Source organism: Pithys albifrons, chromosome 27, assembly GCF_047495875.1.
Source record: "Pithys albifrons albifrons isolate INPA30051 chromosome 27, PitAlb_v1, whole genome shotgun sequence".
NCBI lineage: Eukaryota > Metazoa > Chordata > Aves > Passeriformes > Thamnophilidae > Pithys > Pithys albifrons.
In genome coordinates, this window is record NC_092484.1 from 2,385,420 (window position 1) to 2,405,617 (window position 20,198).

General features: G+C 52.8%; 1 protein-coding gene across 2 annotated transcripts in view; it reads right to left on the bottom strand.

The window, feature by feature from the left end:
- Window positions 1-639: 639 nt before the first annotated feature.
- The window catches only part of MAU2 (MAU2 sister chromatid cohesion factor), a 30,060-nt gene continuing 10,501 nt past the window's right edge, over window positions 640-20,198 (bottom strand). The window contains exons 8-20 of one of the 2 annotated variants that reach the window (XR_011699769.1): window positions 19,644-19,790; window positions 17,919-18,009; window positions 16,476-16,579; window positions 14,969-15,046; window positions 13,118-13,183; window positions 12,786-12,869; window positions 11,682-11,731; window positions 11,199-11,276; window positions 9,723-9,834; window positions 7,322-7,412; window positions 5,590-5,717; window positions 3,700-4,226; window positions 640-3,577 (exon numbers count right to left, since the gene is read on the bottom strand). Coding sequence is in view for 1 of the 2 variants with exons in the window: in XM_071578390.1 (XP_071434491.1) it covers window positions 4,152-4,226; window positions 5,590-5,717; window positions 7,322-7,412; window positions 9,723-9,834; window positions 11,199-11,276; window positions 11,682-11,731; window positions 12,786-12,869; window positions 13,118-13,183; window positions 14,969-15,046; window positions 16,476-16,579; window positions 17,919-18,009; window positions 19,644-19,790 (1,104 nt within the window). In the remaining variant the exon portion in view is untranslated. Of the gene's footprint in view, window positions 4,227-5,589; window positions 5,718-7,321; window positions 7,413-9,722; window positions 9,835-11,198; window positions 11,277-11,681; window positions 11,732-12,785; window positions 12,870-13,117; window positions 13,184-14,968; window positions 15,047-16,475; window positions 16,580-17,918; window positions 18,010-19,643; window positions 19,791-20,198 lie in introns of both variants that reach the window. The other variant, XM_071578390.1, reaches the window with a different exon arrangement.

A 20,198-nucleotide genomic window follows, 5' to 3' on the forward strand; every position in this document is an offset into this window, starting at 1 on the left:
AGAAGGAGGTTCCAGAAGCTCCAGAAGGAGGTTCCAGCAGCTCCAGGAGGAGGTTCCAGCAGCTCCAGAAGGAGGTTCCAGAAGCTCCAGAAAGGAGGTTCCAGAAGCTCCAGAAAGGAGGTTCCAGAAGCTCCAGAGGAGGTTTCAGAAGCTCCAGAGGAGGTTCCAGCAGCTCCAGAGGAGGTTCCAGAAGCTCGAGGATGTTCCAGCAGCTCCAGAGGAGGTTCCAGCAGCTCCAGGGGAGGTTCCAGCAGCTCCAGAAGGAGGTTCCAGCAGCTCCAGAAGGAGGTTCCAGAAGCTCCAGAAAGGAGGCTCCAGCAGCTCCAGAGGAGGTTTCAGAAGCTCCAGAGGAGGTTCCAGCAGCTCCAGAGGAGGTTCCAGAAGCTCGAGGATGTTCCAGCAGCTCCAGAGGAGGTTCCAGCAGCTCCAGAGGAGGTTCCAGCAGCTCCAGAGGAGGTTCAAGAAGCTCGAGGATGTTCCAGCAGCTCCAGAGGAGGTTCCAGAAGCTCCAGAGGAGGTTCCAGCCACATCCTCCCATCCCAGGGGAGCATTTCCAAGCAGGAAATCCAGGCTGTGGTTACACTCACAGGTGTTTTGGGCCCAGCAGGATCAAGTGAAGGAATTAATTCTACAAACTGGTAGAAGAAGTAAAATTTAACTTTATTTAAAAATTCTTCTAATATAGAAAACGAGAAGGGCCAGAGGGACAAGGCCTGGCCCGACTCATTCCAGGGGTTATTGTATTTACAGGACCTACAAACACTCAAACACCACCTTGGACAGAGTGACAGGACGTTGGGGACACTCAGGGGACAATTAAATAGACCAGGAACACACAGGAGGGGGCTCAGCCTCAGCTGGAGCTCCTGGAAAGGGCTCAGAGGGAGCCCTGAGACCCCCCCAGCTCCTCCCACCCCCCTCCTGTTTGCTGGAGAATTTGGGAAAAGGGAGGGAAGGGGAGCAGGGAAGGGACAGGGGGAGCTCAGGCAGCTCCAGGTCGTGATAAATTGGAATTCTCAGCCAATTTTTGTTGCTGGGAGGGGGGTCAGGTCAGTGCTGGGGGGTTGGTTTGACCCCCTGTGTGGTTGGGCCTTGGAATTCCTGCAGGGAATGGGAGACAAGAGGCAAAGACATCTCCAGGCTCTATACACATATATCAGTTTTTACACTATCTACAACCAGGGATTAAAGATGTTTCTGGGTTAAAGTTGTTGCTACTCCTTTAAAAATACCAGAAGGAAAAAAAAGAAAAACCCAAACCCAAACCTGTACATTTCTCTAAATTACATCTTTAGAAGAATAAAATTCTTTTTTTGTTATTTTTTTTTTTTTTAGAAGCTCATAAAAGACTTCAAGGGTTGTTTGGAGAGAGAGAGAGTTAAATGATTGGAGGAGAAAAGGGGTTTAGAAATTTGTTCAAATCAAGTTAAACAGACCCAAGTAATTTAACAAAAAAAAAAATATTTTGTAAACTTGTGGTTTTTGCTGTTCAACTTTTACACACTTGGAAAAGGAGCTTCAGGTGAGTTCTTGTTTTCAGCTCTGTCCCGATACAAAAGGTACTGAAAAGCAAAAAACTATTAAATAATTTAATATACAAGTGTCCTTAAAAAGCTTCTGTACATTGTCACTGATGTACACGGGGCTGCAGAGATAGAAAATCAGCAAATTTACACAGGGCTTGGAATCCTGGGGGGGTGGGAGAGGCCTCTGGAGCCGAGTCTGGCACGAGGGAAGGGCTTGGTGGGGCTCAGGATGGGCCCAGCTGGGGCAGGATCAGCTTTTTCCCCCCAGTCCTTCCTTCCCTTGCACAGCCTGAACCCCAAAGCAGCCAAAGGACAAGGAGAAGCCACACTGGGAATTGTCTCAGTCCAGCTTGGAGGGTCCACTGAGCAGCACCAGGAGGTTGGGAATGTCCATCCCAACTTTGCCAAAGCTCAGCCCAAACCACAGCTCTGGAAAATTTGGGGAGTTTTCCAATCTTGCTTTTTTTACAGCATTTTTTTTTTTTTTGCCCAAATTTTCCCTCCTGGCTGCCCCATCCTTTGGGAATGTCCAAGGTCAGGATGGAGCAAACTGGGATGGTGGGAGGTGGAATTGGATGATCCTTCAGGTCCTTCCAACCCAACCCATTCTTGGGAATCTGTTTCTGGAATGAAAAGCAACTTCTTTTGAGATGGGTCTGTAAATCCAGAATATTCTGAGCTGGAGGGATCCAGTTCCAAACAGCCTCACATTGAAGGGAAGACAAACAGAGGGAATGCCTGGATTTAAAGGATAACTTTTCCAGCTGCTCCTCATCCAGGAGCTCAGGGCACTGCCAAGGAAATGGGCAAGGAAAAGCATCTGGGGGCTTAAAAACTGAGTTGTTGCAACTCAGTGACTTACAGAGGGGGGGAAAAAAATCCAAAGATTCTGCTTCCCATGGAAGGGAAATATCAAATATTCCCAAGGTGGGATCATTCCTGACCAAAATCCAAGCTCATGGTGGGTGCTGAGCTGGTGGGAATCCACTGGCAGCTCCCATGGGATTCAGAGCCCTCCAGGAGGTGGATCCTGCCTGGATTGGGACCTCCTGTCTCCCAGATTGATTCCCTATTTTTTGAGTTTCAACAGCTCTGAGGGTTTTCTTTGCAATCCCAGGGCCAAGATTCCCTCCCTGTGGTGAGAGCAGGGCCATGTTCTCCCCTTTGGAGATTTAACAAGGCATAAAATCCTGAATGAAACAGGAGCCACAAAATCCTGGTTTTAAAACCTTGGCCCTTCAATGCCCTTCAGAGGTAAAACCTGAAGGGTTTGGATTGCAACAAACCCCCCAGTGAGCTGCTGAGAGGGAGGGGATGAGAACTGGAGAGCAAAAGTGAGCCCTGGGGGTTGAAATGAAGAGGATTTTAAGGTCCTTTCCAACCCAGCTGTGAGTCAAGACAAGGCTTGAGGAGGGGTCAGGGCTCCTCTCTGGGACAGAATCACATCCTTTGAATGGGAGTTAAAGATTCAGAGCTAAAAGAAAACACTTTTATTTAACCCCAGGAGCCTCCCAGAACCTGTTGCTGCTTCCTGGGATTCCCAACTCCCCATTCCCTGTGTCCTGTTCCAAAAAAAACCTGAGCTGGAACAGGAAAACTAAGCTGGAAAAGTGACATTTTTGCCCAGGGCAGGATTAGTTTTATGCTAAGCCTGTGGCTTATCCTGGGTGTGGGTTTAACCCCCTGGTTTAAGTCTGACTTTGTGAATCCTTAAGGCACAGGTGCCTTCATTGCCAGGCTGCAGCAAAGATGCAAAAAAAGGCTGTTTTTTCCCAGTGGTTTGGACCAGGAAAGGATCAAACAGGAGGAGAGGAAGATTCCTGCAGCAAAGATGCAAAAAAAGGCTGTTTTTTCCAAATGGTTTGGACCAGGAAAGGATCAGACAGGAGGAGAGGAACATTCCTGCAGCAAAGATGCAAAAAAAGGCTGTTTTTTCCCAGTGGTTTGGACCAGGAAAGGATCAAACAGGAGGAGAGGAAGATTCCTGCAGCCCCAAAGCCATGGAGAGAGCTGTGGTTGTGGCTCTGGGCCAGGAACAGGGAAGGAAGAACCTCCCAAGGACAGAGTGGTGGCTTTTTGTCCCCTCTGGTGACTCCCCAGGACACCAAACCCTGTCCCAGCTCCTGCTTTCCCACCCTGCACAAACCCAGGGAGGTTCCACCTCAGGAACAACCACACTGGGAATTTCAGGGCACTCCACAATCCCATCAGGATTCCAGGAGGGGGCAGGAACCTCTCTCAGCCCAGGATCAGGCTGAGGGAATACAAGTGGGATTCAAACAGGGAATCCTCTTCACTTCCTGGGAGTTTGGAACAAGGAGGAATCTCAACAAGGTCGAGCCCAGGAGTCCATAACCCTCAATTTTCAGCAGATTAAACCAGGTCTCTGCACACACCTGGAAATTCATCCACACATGGAAGAACAGCTCCAACTGCTCTGCCCACAAAGTTCCTTGTCCTTCTGCCACCTCTTTCCTACAAGGCCTCACTACCAGAGGAATTTGCTGCCTTTTCACTGAAGAAAAGGGTTTGCATGGATTTTGTTTTGTTTTGTGGTTTTTTTTCCTTTTTTTTGGCTTTTTTTTTCTCTGTTTTTCATGGAGTTGTGTCCTGATAGTTACAGTTTCACAGCAGGCTGGCCAGGCTGGTGGTGGGGCCGTTCTGGGCCTGGAACTGCACAGGGGGAGGTCCATCTGTCCACTGCAAGAGAGCAAATTCCATCAGAATTCCAGGAAATCTTCCCTAGGGAAAGGCAGGAGGGGCCACCCACACCCTTCCCTGCCCCTCCAGGAGGTCCCAGATTTCACCCCAGGGCAGGTTTGAGCTGGTTTTACACATCCCTTGGATGGGGTTTCTTGGGAGGTCCCTCCACACACCCATCCCAATCCCAGGGATGCAATTCCTGCTCTCACAGGGAAAAATCTGATCCCTAAAGATGGGAAAGAAGGACTGGCCCAAGGCAGGGCCCCCCCTGGGTGTGCCAGAGGCTCTGGGGCTCATTCACTCCTGAGCTCCCTCTCACCTCAGGCAAAGCTGCCCAAGGGGGGCACGGGGAGGGTTCAGCTCCCAATCCTTGTCCCACTCCGGGTTATTAATCCAGCAGAGATTGTGGGAAAGGAAGGGAAGGGATCACTGAGGGTGGGGCAGGGAGGGAGTGGAGGGAGGGAGGGAAGGGAGGGAGGGAAGGGAAAGGAGGGAGGGAGGGGAGGGAGGGAAGGGAGGGGAGGGAGGGGAGGGAGGGAAGGGAGGGAAGGGAGGGAAGGGAGGGAAGGGAGGGAAGGGAGGGAAGGGAGGGAAGGGAGGGAGGGAAGGGAGGGAGGGAAGGGAGGGAGGGAAGGGAGGGAGGGAAGGGATGGAGGGAAGGGATGGAGGGAAGGGATGGAGGGAAGGGATGGAGGGAAGGGATGGAGGGAAGGGATGGAGGGAAGGGATGGAGGGAAGGGATGGAGGGAAGGGATGGAGGGAAGGGATGGAGGGAAGGGATGGAGGGAAGGGATGGAGGGAAGGGATGGAGGGAAGGGATGGAGGGAAGGGATGGAGGGAAGGGATGGAGGGAAGGGATGGAGGGAAGGGATGGAGGGAAGGGATGGAGGGAAGGGATGGAGGGAAGGGATGGAGGGAAGGGATGGAGGGAAGGGATGGAGGGAAGGGATGGAGGGAGGGAAGCAGGGAGGGAAGCAGGGAGGGAAGCAGGGAGGGAAGCAGGGAGGGAAGCAGGGAGGGAAGCAGGGAGGGAAGCAGGGAGGGAAGCAAGGAGGGAAGCAAGGAGGGAAGGAGGGAAGGAGAAGGCAGACTGGATGGCCTAAACCCTCAAATCAAACCCGGGAATGTTCAAGTTTGCCTCAAAAGCAACAGTTGTTGTCACTCAAACCACGAGGCCACTTAAAACACAACCAGAAGCTCTGGAGTGGCAAGAAAACACCTGGAAGAAGCCAAGGCCTCCCTGTGTCCCTTTTGGTGCTCTCAGCTCTGGTTTGGCAGCGGGGCTGGGGCTGATCTGGGGGATCTGCAGGGACTGGGCTCAGCAGGAGCAGAGGGAGGGAGGGCAGGGGGTCTCACCCACCGTGATCAGGTTGTGCTCAGGGAGGCTGCAGGCCTCGATGTGGTCCTGCAGCAGCTGCTGGGAGAAGTTCTGGTGCATCTGAGCTGCCTCATGGGCATCCATGGCATTCCCACAGGCCTTGTTGAGGTCTGGAAGGCACCAGGGAGATCAGCTGGCACCCCAATCCTGAGGGAGCAGCTCCCTTGGGAGCAGCTCCCTTATCCCAAACGATCCCTGTGTTGGGTGGCTGAGTCACTTCAACCCCAAAGTCAGGTTGTTTCACACCAAAAACCTCCCAAAGAACCCAAATCCTTCAATTTTCCAGCAGGATTTGCTGCTGGTTTGGCTTCCAAGCATTAAAAATAACACCAGGGGAGGAAGGAAACTCCTCACAGCACTAAAACCCCACTTGGGGTTGGGATTCTTTGCTTTCCTGCCCCACCTGGTGGGACTGGCACAGCCCTCCTGGTGCCACCACACTCATTCCAGGCATCCAACATTCCCTTTTTCTCCCTGAAATCCTTGGAGAACCACAGAAATTTGGCCTCCACAGGACCTGCTCCTGGTGCCTTGTTCCCCATGAGGTTTTATTTCTGGCAATTCCAGCCAGAAATTCCAAGCAAAGTGTGGAAGGGCAGAGATGCTTCATCTCCTGGAGAGGCTTTTTATTCCTCATCCAGCACCTTCCCAAGAGCACAGAAATTCCAGGGAGGGAACTCCAGCAAACCCCAAAATTGTAGAATCCTGGGATGGGCTGGGATGGAAGGACCTCCAAGCCCACCCAGTGCCAGCCCTGCCCTGGGCAGGGACACCTCCCACTGTCCCAGGTGGCTCCAGCCTGGCCTTGGACACTCCCAGGGATGGAGCATCCTCTGGGAAATCCATCCCAGGCCATCCCCACCCTCCCAGCCAGGAATTCCTGCCCAATATCCCCTCTGTCCATGGGAAGCCATTCCCTGTGTCCTGTCCCTCCCTCCCTTGTCCCAGGATCCCTCTCCAGCTCTCCTGGAGCCCCTTCAGGCTCTGGAAGGGGCTCTGAGGTTTCCCTGGAACCTTCTCTTCTCCAGCCTGGCCCTGGACACTCCCAGAGCTGGAGCAGCCACAGCTTCTTTGGGATTTCTTTCCCTCCCAGCCAGGAATTCCTTCCCAATATCCCCTCTGTCCATGGGAAGACATTCCCTGTGTCCTGTCCCTCCATCCCTTGTCCCAAGTCCTTCTCCAGCTCTCCTGGAGCCCTTTTAGGTTGGTTCCATCTTCACACCATCCTCTCACCACGTTCATGGAATCAGAGAATCCCAGACTGGGTTGGGTTGGAAGGACCTCCAAGCCCACCCAGTGCCAGCCCTGCCCTGGGCAGGGACACCTCCCACTGTCCCAGGTGGCTCCAGCCTGACCTTGGATACTTCCAGGGATGGAACATCCTCTGGGAATTCCATTCCAGCCCCTCCTCACCCTCCCAGCCAGGAATTCCTGCCCAATATCCCCTCTATCCATGGGAAGCCATTCCCTGTGTCCTGTCCCTCCATCCCTTGTCCCAGATCCTTCTCCAGCTCTCCTGGAGCCCCTTCAGGCTCTGGAAGGGGCTCTGAGGTCTCCTGGAGCTTCTCCAGGTGAACATTCCCATCCCTTGGAGCATCTCCTTGGCCTCCTCCACCCTCTGGCCATTCCCACACTTTCCCCCTTCCCTCCCAGTGCCCATCCAGGGGCTCTTGGCCCATTTTTATCCCAGGAAATCCCGTTTTTCCCCGCTCACCTCTGAGCAGGGCTGAGGACCAGAGCTGGACAGACATGTCTGGGATCTTGCTGGCCAACTGCATGGCTGGGACCACCATGTTGTTGCTCTCCTGGGAAAGGGCAGAGGGAAAAATAAAGGGAATTATTTGGGAAGTTTCAGGCCCTGCAAACCCCCATTGACACCCAGGGGGGAAAAGCTGCTCTGCTGGAACGTGTGTCGTGTTCTGTGCCAGCTGGAAGGGCCTGTGGGACACCCGAGCTCAGCCTGAAGCTGCTGGAATTTTCTCCACGTTGGAATTTTCTCCAGGTTGGAATTTTTTCCATGATGGATTTTAATCCATGTTGGAATTTTCTCCGTGTCGGAATTTTCTCCGTGTCGGAATTTTCTCCGTGTCGGAATTTTCTCCGTGTCGGAATTTTCTCCGTGTCGGAATTTTCTCCGTGTCGGAATTTTCTCCGTGTCGGAATTTTCTCCGTGTCGGAATTTTCTCCGTGTCGGAATTTTCTCCGTGTCGGAATTTTCTCCGTGTCGGAATTTTCTCCGTGTCGGAATTTTCTCCGTGTCGGAATTTTCTCCGTGTCGGAATTTTCTCCGTGTCGGAATTTTCTCCGTGTCGGAATTTTCTCCGTGTCGGAATTTTCTCCGTGTCGGAACTTTCTCCGTGTCGGAATTTTCTCCGTGTCGGGATTTTAATCCGTGTTGGAATTTTCTCCGTGTTGGATTTTAATCCATGTTGGATTTTTCTCCATGTTGGATTTTTCTCCATGTTGGATTTTTCTCCATGTTGGAATTTTCTCCACGTCGGAATTTTCTCCAGGTTGGATTTTAATCCATGTTGGAATTTTCTCCAGGTTGGATTTTAATCCACGTTGGATTTTTCTCCGTGTTGGAATTTTCTCCGTGTCGGAATTTTTTCCATGTTGGATTTTAATCCATGTTGGAATTTTCTCCATGTTGGATTTTAATCCATGTTGGAATTTTCTCCATGTTGGATTTTAATCCATGTTGGATTTTTCTCCATGTTGGATTTTAATCCATGTTGGATTTTTCTCCATGTTGGAATTTTCTACATGTTGGATTTTAATCCATGTTGGATTTTTCTCCATGTTGGAATTTTCTCCACGTCGGAATTTTCTCCCTGTTGGATTTTAATCCATGTTGGAATTTTCTCCAGGTTGGATTTTAATGCACATTGGAATTTTCTCCACATTGGAATTTTCTCCATGTCGGAATTTTAATCCATGTTGGAATTTTCTCCATGTTGGAATTTTAATCCACGTTGGATTTTTCTCCACGTTGGAATTTTTTCCACGTTGGAATTTTTTCCACGTCGGAATTTTTTCCACGTCGGAATTTTTTCCACGTTGGATTTTAATCCAGGTTGGAATTTTCTCCCAGTCGGAATTTTCTTCACTTCAGAATTTTCTGCATGTTGGAATTTTCTCCATGTTGAATTTTAATCCATGTTGGATTTTTCCCCTCGTCGGAATTTTCTCCACGTCGGAATTTTAATCCATGTTGGAATTTTCTCCCAGTTGGAATTTTCTCCACATCGGAATTTGCCCCCAGTTGCCCCAGTTCTCACCCTGTGGTTGCCCAGCACGTAGAAGATGTGCCCCAGTTGCCCCCAGTGTCCCCCAGTTGCTCCAGTTGCCCCCAGTTGCCCCAGTTCTCACCCTGTGGTTGCCCAGCACGTAGAAGATGTGCCCCAGTTGCCCCAGTTGCCCCCAGTTGCCCCAGTTCTCACCCTGTGGTTGCCCAGCACGTAGAAGATGTGCCCCAGTTGCCCCCAGTGTCCCCCAGTTGCCCCAGTTCTCACTCTGTGGTTGCCCAGCACGTAGAAGATGTGCCCCAGTTGCCCCCAGTTGCCCCAGTTCTCACCCTGTGGTTGCCCAGCACGTAGAATATGTGCCCCAGTCGCCCCCAGTTGCCCCAGTTCTCACCTTGTGGTTGCCCAGCACGTAGAAGATGTGCCCCAGTTGCCCCCAGTTGCCCCAGTTCTCACCCTGTGGTTGCCCAGCATGTAGAAGATGTGCCCCAGTTGCCCCCAGTTGCCCCAGTTCTCACTCTGTGGTTGCCCAGCACATAGAAGATGTGCCCCAGTTGCCCCCAGTTGCCCCAGTTCTCACCCACTGGTTGCCCAGCACGTACAAGATGTGCCACAGTTGTCACCCTGTGGTTGCCCAGCACGTAGAAGATGTGCCCCAGTTGCCCCCAGTTGCCCCAGTTCTCACCCTGTGGTTGCCCAGCACGTAGAAGATGTGCCCCAGTTGCCCCAGTTGCCCCAGTTCTCACCCTGTGGTTGCCCAGCATGTAGAAGATGTGCCCCAGTTGCCCCAGTTCTCACCCTGTGGTTGCCCAGCACGTAGAAGATGTGCCCCAGTTGCCCCCAGTGTCCCCCAGTTGCCCCAGTTCTCACCCTGTGGTTGCCCAGCACGTAGAAGATGTGCCCCAGCAGCACCAGTGAACAGGCCGTGAGCCGGTTCAGGTCCTCAGCGTTGGACATTTTCAGGGTCTCCCGCAGGAAACGTCTGGAAAAGAGGGAAAAAAGGGGTGGGAAAATCCTTCTTGTCCAGAATCACAGGGTGGGAAAGATCTGCAGGTCGTGGAGAGCAGCCTGGGAGACAACAGGCCCCTGGCACACAGAGCATGGCACTGAGTGACACCCCCAGGGTGGTGACACCCAGAGCATGGCCAGAACTTCCCTTCAGGCAGTTCCAGACAGTGCTGAGGTCACCTCTGAGCCTCCTCTTCTCCAGGCTCAACACCCCCAGCTCCCTCAGCCTCTCCCCACAGCACTTGTGCTCCAGTCCCTTCTCCAGCCTCGTTGCTCTTCTCTTCTCACTTGGCTTGAAAGAGACCTCTGAGCTCATCAAGTCCAACCCTTGATCCAACCCCACTGGGATCACTCTGGCACTCCGTGCCCTGGGCTGCTGATCCCAGTGGGGTTGGATCAAGACCTGGTGGATTCTCTGTCCCTGGAGGTGTTTCAGAGGACACTCAGTGCCACCTCCAGTCCCTTCTCCAGCCTCGTTGCTCTTCTCTGGCCCCGCTCCAGCCCCTCAATCTCTTGCCTCAACTGAGGGGCTCAGAACTGAACACAACACTCAACCCCCTTTACCTCCTTTACACTCCCTTTGCCTCCTTTATATTCCCTTTGCCTCCTCTGTACCCCCTTTGCCTCCTTTATCCTCCCTTTGCTCCTTTGTACTCCCTTTGCCTCCTTTACCCTCCCTTTGCTTCCTTTACCCTCCCTTTGCCTCCTTTACCCTCCCTTTGCCTCCTTTGTACCCCCTTTGCCTCCTCTGTACCCCCTTTGCCTCCTCTGTACCCCCTTTGCCTCCTTTACACCTCCTTTGCCTCCTTTGTACCCCCTTTGCCTCCTTTGTACCCCCTTTGCCTCCTCTGTACCCCCTTTGCCTCCTCTGTACCCCCTTTGCCTCCTCCGTACCCCCTTTGCCTCCTCCGTACCCCCTTTGCCTCCTCCGTACCCCCTTTGCCTCCTCCGTACCCCCTTTGCCTCCTCCGTACCCCCTTTGCCTCCTCCGTACCCCCTTTGCCTGCTCTGTACCCCCTTTGCCTGCTCTGTACCCCCTTTGCCTGCTCTGTACCCCCTTTGCCTCCTCTGTGCCCCCTTTGCCTCCTCTGTACCCCCTTTGCCTCCTCTGTGCCCCCTCTGCCTCCTCTGTCCCCCCTCTGCCTCCTCTGTGCCCCCTTTGCCTCCTCTGTGCCCCCTCTGCCTCCTCTGTGCCCCCTCTGCCTCCTCTGTCCCCCCTCTGCCTCCTCTGTGCCCCCTTTGCCTCCTCTGTGCCCCCTTTGCCTCCTCTGTACCCCCTTTGCCTCCTCTGTACCCCCTTTGCCTCCTCTGTACCCCCTTTGCCTCCTCTGTACTCACTTTGCCTCGTTGTATCTGCCCTGGAAGAAGGAGAAGAGCCCTCGGATGTAAAAAGCTGCTGCTCGGAGACAGTGGGAGCTGTGGAGGGAACACACGTGGGATCTCAGGGAAAGGTTGGGAATCACACACAGAATTCCAGGAATCCCCCCCAAAATCCAACTGCCAATCTCGCTGTTATTGTGTTTAAAGTCAGAACTTGAAACAAGTTGAGGGTTTTGTTCCTTCTTTAGAACCTGTTCCAAAGCCTCTGCTTTGGGATTTGGAATTGCTTTGGGCTTTGGAATTGCTTTGGGCTTTGGAATTGCTCTGGGCTTTGGAATTGCTCTGGGCTTTGGAATTGCTCTGGGCTTTGGAATTGCTCTGGGCTTTGGAATTGCTCTGGGCTTTGGAATTGCTCTGGGCTTTGGAATTGCTCTGGGCTTTGGAGTTGCTTTGGGATTTGGAATTGCTTTGGGATTTGGAATTGCTCTGGGGAATTCTCACCTCACAGGGAAATTATGGTCTGGATTTATCCTTTCCAACAGGCTGTAAAGCTGCAAAGGGAAGAGGAGAGGAAAAAATCAGCATTTCTCACAAGGACAGGTTGACAGAAAGGGCTTTTTTCCAGTTTAAGTCACAGCAAAAGGTGCAAATCATCACAAACACACTGGAATTTACCCCCTGTTATAGTTTTAGCAGGCCTCAAAGGGGACCTATACTGACTAAAGCCAAAACTACTACACCCCCTCAGAGCACAAACACTGAGTCTGATCCATAATTCTGGGTCTCATCCAGAACATTCTGATCCAAAACTCTGAGTTTGATCCATAATTCTGGGTCTGATCCAGAACATTCTGGTCCAGATTTCTGTGTTTGGTCCAGAACATTCTGATCCATAACTCTTGGTCTGATCCAGACCATTCCAATCCAGAATTCTGGGACTGATCCAGACCATTCCAACCCAGATTTCTGGCTCTGATCCAGACCATTCCAACCCAGATTTCTGGCTCTGATCCAGACCATTCCAATCCAGATTTCTGGCTCTGATCCAGTCCATTCCAATCCAGAATTCTCAGCCTGATCCAGACCATTCCAACCCATAATTCTGGCTCTGATCCAGACCATTCCAACCCAGATTTCTGGGCCTGATCCAGACCATTCCAACCCAGATTTCTGGGCCTGATCCAGACCATTCCAATCCAGATTTCTGGCTCTGATCCAGACCATTTCAACCCATAATTCTGGCTCTGATCCAGACCATTCCAACCCAGATTTCTGGCTCTGATCCAGACCATTCCAACCCAGAATTCTGGACCTGATCCAGACCATTCCAACCCAGATTTCTGGGACTGATCCAGGAATTTGCACCTTATTCCTCTCCAAATTCCCACAACCCCCCTTAAGGAGCTGCTGCCACACAAGGCTCGGAGTGCAGAAATGTCCCCAAAAAAGGCAGAACTCCGAGGCCAGCAGGTGTTTTTTCCCCCCAGGAATGCTGAATTCCAAGGCCAGCAGGTGTTTTTTTCCCCCAGGAATGCTGAATTCCAAGGCCAGCAGGTGTTTTTCCCCCCAGAAATGCTGAGTTTGGGGCAGGCAGAGCCCAGTTACCTCCTGGTGCCTGTTGCCCTCCCGGATGTACACGCTGGCCAAGTTGGTCACAATAAATGCCCAAAGCTCCTGGTGTGTCGTGAGCTGCAAAACAACAAACACCAAAACCAGTCAAAACATTCCCAGTTCTTCCCAAGGATCTGCTCATCCCATCAAAATCCTACATTTTCTGGCTGATATTGGGATGTTATAAACCTCCCTAACCCCAAAAGTGGAAGGAAAAATAATTAAGGATGCAGCGAAACGAGCACAGTTCGTTTCCTGCTCCCAGACAATTCCAAGAGGAAAATTCCCAGGAATATCCCCAGGGAAGTTGGGAAGCAAAGCCTCACCCTCAGTGCTGTAGTGAATTGTGCTTCTGCATTGTCCATGCAGTTTACAGAGATGCAGTAGAGGCCCTGGAGGAGAAGAAAAAGCTCATTATTATGGGCAGCACAGCAAGGTGGGAATGAAGGGAAAGGCATTCCCAAAACCCACAGAAAATCCTGGGATAATGGCAGGGAAAAGCAACCAACTGGTTTGTTTGGCTCTGGGGAAAATAAGGAATTCTTGAAAAAATCCCTGTTCATGTGAAAAATCTTTATTTCTCTAAGGGAACCTTCTTAAATGTCCCAGAATATTCCAAATTTCCTCCATAAACTCATTTCCTCTTCCATAATTCCCACAACAAACCAGGCACAGTTGGAACCTCCTGTATTTACCCTGCGACACAAAACCCTCCCTGGGAGGGTGGGAAGGGGCTGGAATAGAATTCCCAGAGGATTCTCCATCCCTGGGAATATCCAAAGCCAGGTTGGAGCCACCCTGGGATAGTGGGAGGTGAAAAATTGGATTTCCTGGGAAAAAAATGGGCAAAGTGCCCCTGGATGGGCACTGGGAGGGAAGGGGGAAAGTGTGGGAATGGCCAGAGGGAGCCATGGAGATGCTCCAAGGGCTGGGAATGTTCAGCTGGAGAAGGGAAGCTCCAGGGAGATCTCAGAGCCCCTTCCAGAGCCTGAAGGGGCTCCAGGAGAGCTGGAGAGGGACTGGGGACAAGGGATGGAGGGACAGGACATAGGGAATGGCTTCCCATGGACTGATGGGATATTGGGAAGGAATTCCAAACCCTGGGAGGGTGGGAAGGGGCTGGAATGGAATTCCCAGAGGATTCCCCATCCCTGGGAGTGTCCAAGGCCAGGCTGGAACAACCTGGGACAGTGGGAGGTGTCCCTGCCCAGGGCAGGGCTGGCACTGGGTGGGCTTGGAGGTCCTTCCATCCCAACCCAGTCTGGGATTCTCTGATTCCATGAACATGGTGAGAGGATGGTGTGAAGATGGGACCAACCTAAAGGGGCTCCAGGAGAGCTGGAGAAGGACTTGGGACAAGGGATGGAGGGACAGGACACAGGGAATGGCTTCAAAATGACAGATGGGATATTGGGAAGGAATTCCTGGCTGGGAGGGAAAGGAATCCCAGAGAAGCTCCAGGCCTGGGAGTGTCCAAGGCCAGGTTGGACAAGGGAAGCTCCAGGGAAACCTCAGAGCCCCTTTCAGAGCCTGAAGGGGCTCCAGGAGAGCTGGAGAAGAACTTGGGACAAGGGATGGAGGGACAGGACACAGGGAATGGCTTCAAAATGACAGATGGGATATTGGGAAGGAATTCCTGGCTGGGAGGGAAAGGAATCCCAGAGAAGCTGTGGCTGCTCCAGCCCTGGGAGTGTCCAAGGCCAGGCTGGACAAGGGAAGCTCCAGGGAGACCTCAGAGCCCCTTTCAGAGCCTGAAGGGCCTCCAGGAGAGCTGGAGAGGGATCTGGGACAAGGGAGGGAGGGACAGGACACAGGGAATGGCTTCCCATGGACAGAGGGCTGGGATAGCTGGGATATTGGGAAGGAATTCCTGGCTGGGAGGGTGGGCAGGCCCTGGCCCAGGTTATTCCATGGATGTGCCACCCCTGGGAGTGTCCCAGGCCAGGGTGGAGCCACCTGGGACAGTGGGAGGTGTCCCTGCCCATGGCAGGGGTGGCACTGGGAGGGCTTGGAGGTCCTTCCATCCCAACCCATCCCAGTGTTCCATAACTCTCATTTCACTCCTCTGCTCAGCAGCACCAGGAGGGGACACAATGCTGATCCTGGCACTTCCCAGGAATCCCCTGGAGCTGCCAGGGCTGAGCAGGAGAGCAGGATCTGCCCTTCCAGGCACTCACCAGGAGGGTGTGGAGCTGGGCAGCGTGGTTGGAGAAGAGCCTGGGTGACTGTTGGCACAGCTGGCACACCTGGGAGATCTGGGACAAACAAAACAGCACCTTGGGAAAAGCTTTTTCTCCACTTGATGCTCTAAATCCCCCTCCCTGCACCCTAAATGTGTGTCCATATTCCAGGGATTCGCTCCAGGATCCCAGAAAAATGGAGCTGGAAGTGCCTCCACTGCCCCACAGTCCTCCCACACCTCAACTGGTTTGGAATGGTTTGTTCCAGCACCTCCACCACCTGGAAAGCAAATCCCACATCCCTCCTGACAGGCTCCCAACCTGGAATCCTGCAGAAAAACTGGGATGGAACATTCCAGGGAATGTGCTTGGGATGAGTCCTATGAGCCACAAGCAGTGAGTGGTTCTGAGTGTCCCTTCAGGCCCAGCACATTCCCAGGAATGCTGAGAGGTTGGGATGATCCAGCACATCCTGGAAACAAGGGATGGATGAGCAGGATGGAAAAAGGGCTGGGAAAGGAGGGCTGGGAAAGGAGGGCTGGGAAAGGAGGGCTGGGAAAGGAGGGCTGGGAAAGGAGGGCTGGGAAAGGAGGGCTGGGAAAGGAGGGCTGGGAAAGGAGGGCTGGGAAAGGAGGGCTGGGAAAGGAGGGCTGGGAAAGGAGGGCTGGGAAAGGAGGGCTGGGAAAGGAGGGCTGGGAAAGGAGGGCTGGGAAAGGAGGGCTGGGAAAGGAGGGCTGGGAAAGGAGGGCTGGGAAAGGAGGGCTGGGAAAGGAGGGCTGGGAAAGGAGGGCTGGGAAAGGAGGGCTGGGAAAGGAGGGCTGGGAAAAAGGGGAGGGGGGGGAATTGTCAGCCTGTAGTTCCCACCAGGACTGTGCCAGTAATTCCCACCAGGACTGTGCCAGCCAGTAATTCCCACCAGGACTGTGCCAGCCAGTAATTCCCACCAGGACTGTGCCAGCCAGTAATTCCCACCAGGACTGTGCCAGCCAGTAATTCCCACCAGGACTGTGCCAGCCAGTAATTCCCACCAGGAATGGGTCAGCCAGTAATTCCCACCAGGAATGGGTCAGCCTGTCATTCCCATCAGGAATGGGTCAGCCTGTCATTCCCACCAGGAATGTGCCAGTAATTCCCACCAGGACTGTGCCAGCAATTCCCACCAGGAATGTGCCAGCAATTCCCACCAGGAATGTGCCAGCAATCCCCACCAGGAATGTGCCAGCAATCCCCACCAGGAATGTGCCAGCAATCCCCACCAGGAATGTGCCAGCAATCCCCACCAGGAATGTGCCAGCAATCCCCACCAGGCAGTGTCCCCACAGCCACCCCACCACTGCTCCACCCCAGATCAGCTCCGAATGTCCTGAAGATGCTGCAGGTGAGGCCAATCCCACACTCCTGAGTCGTGGAGTCCTGACCCCCCTCCCCAAGCCTGGCCATTCCCACAGCCAGGAATTGCCAGGAGCTGCAATTCCCAGGCTTGCAGCTGGGAATGCCCCCTCACCTCCTGCAGGGCCGTGGCCTTGTGCCCTGTGACCAGCCTGCACATGATGATGTGCTCCAGCAGGATCACCTGGAAGGAGGACAGGATGGGGCTGCAGTCCAGCACTGCGGGGGGAAAGGCACCACAGTCAGGGGGGCACTCTGGGACTCCCAGCACAGCCCCCCAGGCACAGCAAACCCCCAAAGAAACCTGGGAGTTTAGAATGTTATAGTAATGACAAGGGGTTAGTTTTTGTGTTCAGAGCAACCACCCAAACCAATAATATCAATTATAATTATTATAATAGTGATTAAAGTTATTCCTGTTACTATTTCTGTATTCAAACCACCCAAACCAATAATATCAATTATAATCTTAATAGTGATAAGTTATTGCTGTTGTTATTTCTGTGTTCAAACCACTCAAACCAATATAATCAATGATAATTATTATAAGAGTGATTAAAGTTATTCCTGTTACTATTTCTGTATTCAAAGCAACCACCCAAATCAATAATATCAATAATAATAATAAGAGATAAAAGTTATTGCTGTTGTTATTTCTGTATTCAAAGGAACCACCCAAACCAATAATATCAATAATAATAATAGTGATAAGTTATTGCTGTTATTTCTGTATTCAAACCACCCAAACCAATAATATCAATTATAATTATTATAATAGTGATTAAAGTTATTCCTGTTACTATTTCTGTATTCAAAGCAACCACCCAAACCAATAATATCAATAATAATTATTATAATAGAGATAAAAGTTACTGCTGTTGTTATTTCTGTGTTCAAACCACTCAAACCAATATAATCAATGATAATTATTATAATAGAGAGAAAAGTTATTCCTGTTGTTATTTCTGTATTCAAACCACCCAAACCAATAATATCAATAATAATTATTATAAGAGTGATTAAAGTTATTTCTGTTGTTATTATTTCTCTATTCAAAGCAACCACCCAAACCAATATTATCAATAATTATTATAAGAATGATAAGTTATTCCTATTGTTATTTCTGTATTCAAAGCAACAACTCAAAACAATATCAATAACAATAACAACAACAACAACAATAATAATAATAATAATAATAATAATAATAATAATAGAGAGAAGTTATTGCTTTTGTTCCTATTTCTGTATTCAAAGCAACCACCCAAACCAATAATATCAATAATAATTATTATAATAGAGATAAAAGCTATTCCTGTTGTAATTTCTGTATTCAAAGCAACCACCCAAACCAATAATATCAATAATAATTATTATAATAGAGATAAAAGCTATTCCTGTTGTTATTTCTGTGTTCAAAGCAACCCCCCAGCCTTAACCCAGAGCCAAACTCTCAGTCCTGCCTCGGGCAGGCCCAGGTTGCCCCCAGGGTTTGGCTTCAATCCCCAGCAAACAGTGGGATTTGGGAGCCCCAGGAGAATCCCAACCCTTTCCTTACTTTTCAGCTTCTCCAGCTGCATGAGGGCTTTGTCTGTGTATTTCTGGGCCTTCTCCAGGTATCCTGCCTGCATGGAATGCATCACTGTCACCTGCAGGAGACACAGCACGGCTCACTCACCTCCTCAGGGATGCAATTCCCACAGAATTCAGGGATGCTCCAGCCCTGGGAGTGTCCCAGCCCAGGCTGGAGCCACCTGGGATGGTGGGAGATGTCCCAGCCCAGGCTGGAGCCACCTGGGATAGTGGGAGATGTCCCTGCCCATGGCAGAGCGTGGGAATTGATGGGATGGTGGGAGATGTCCCAGCCCAGGCTGGAGCCACCTGGGATGGTGGGAGATGTCCCTGCCCAGGCTGGAGCCACCTGGGATGGTGGGAGATGTCCCTGCCCAGGCTGGAGCCACCTGGGATGGTGGGAGATGTCCCAGCCCAGGCTGGAGCCACCTGGGATGGTGGGAGATGTCCCTGCCCATGGCAGGGGGTGGAATTGATGGGATGGTGGGAGATGTCCCTGCCCATGGCAGAGGGTGGGAATTGATGGGATGGTGGGAGATGTCCCTGGCCAGGCTGGAGCCACCTGGGATGGTGGGAGATGTCCCAGCCCAGGCTGGAGCCACCTGGGATGGTGGGAGATGTCCCTGGCCAGGCTGGAGCCACCTGGGATGGTGGGAGATGTCCCAGCCCAGGCTGGAGCCACCTGGGATGGTGGGAGATGTCCCAGCCCAGGCTGGAGCCACCTGGGATGGTGGGAGATGTCCCAGCCCAGGCTGGAGCCACCTGGGATGGTGGGAGATGTCCCTGGCCAGGCTGGAGCCACCTGGGATGGTGGGAGATGTCCCAGCCCAGGCTGGAGCCACCTGGGATGGTGGGAGATGTCCCTGCCCATGGCAAGGGGTGGGAATTGATGGGATGGTGGGAGATGTCCCTGCCCATGGCAGAGGGTGGGAATTGATGGGATGGTGGGAGATGTCCCTGCCCATGGCAGAGGGTGGGAATTGATGGGATGGTGGGAGATGTCCCTGGCCAGGCTGGAGCCACCTGGGATGGTGGGAGATGTCCCTGGCCAGGCTGGAGCCACCTGGGATGGTGGGAGATGTCCCTGGCCAGGCTGGAGCCACCTGGGATGGTGGGAGATGTCCCTGCCCATGGCAAGGGGTGGGAATTGATGGGATGGTGGGAGATGTCCCTGCCCATGGCAGAGGGTGGGAATTGATGGGATGGTGGGAGATGTCCCTGCCCATGGCAGAGGGTGGGAATTGATGGGATGGTGGGAGATGTCCCTGGCCAGGCTGGAGCCACCTGGGATGGTGGGAGATGTCCCTGGCCAGGCTGGAGCCACCTGGGATGGTGGGAGATGTCCCTGGCCAGGTTGGAGCCACCTGAGATGGTGGGAGATGTCCCTGGCCAGGTTGGAGCCACCTGGGATGGTGGGAGATGTCCCTGGCCAGGCTGGAGCCACCTGGGATGGTGGGAGATGTCCCTGCCCATGGCAGGGGGTGGGAATTGATGGGATGGTGGGAGATGTCCCTGCCCATGCAGGGGGTGGGAATTGATGGGATGGTGGGAGATGTCCCTGCCCATGCAGGGGGTGGGAATTGATGGGATGGTGGGAGATGTTCCTGCCCATGTGGGATAGAAGGAAGGACTTTGTTCTGTTCTACTGGATTTGATGGTTGGATTGGATTGTTTCTCAACTCAGGAGGAGTCCTGTTGAATGAGCTCTCACCAGGTAGACCAGCACACACATGTGCTCCTTGGGCAGCCAGTGGAACAGGTCAGCAGGGTTGCTGGGCAGGATCTCATCGTCGTGCAGAGTGGAGATGGTCTGGATGCACTGCTGGAGCTGCTTCAGGCACGGCTTCACACTCTTCACCTGGGGAACAGCACCCTGAGCCCTCCTGCTGCACCCAGGGGACACCCCCGGGGACAGGGAGCCCACCAGGGGACAGGGAGCCCACCAGGGGACACCCCCGGGGACAGGAAGCCCACCAGGGGACACCCCCGGGGACAGGGAGCCCACCAGGGGACACCCCCGGGGACAGGGAGCCCACCAGGGGACACCCCCGGGGACAGGGAGCCCACCAGGGGACATCCCAGGGGACAGGGAGCCCACCAGGGGACACCCCCGGGGACAGGGAGCCCACCAGGGGACATCCCCGGGGACAGGGAGCCCACCAGGAGACATCCCCGGGGACAGGGAGCCCACCAGGGGACAGGAAACCCACCATGGGACAGGGAACACACCAGGGAACATCCCAGGGGACAGGGAGCCCACCAGGGG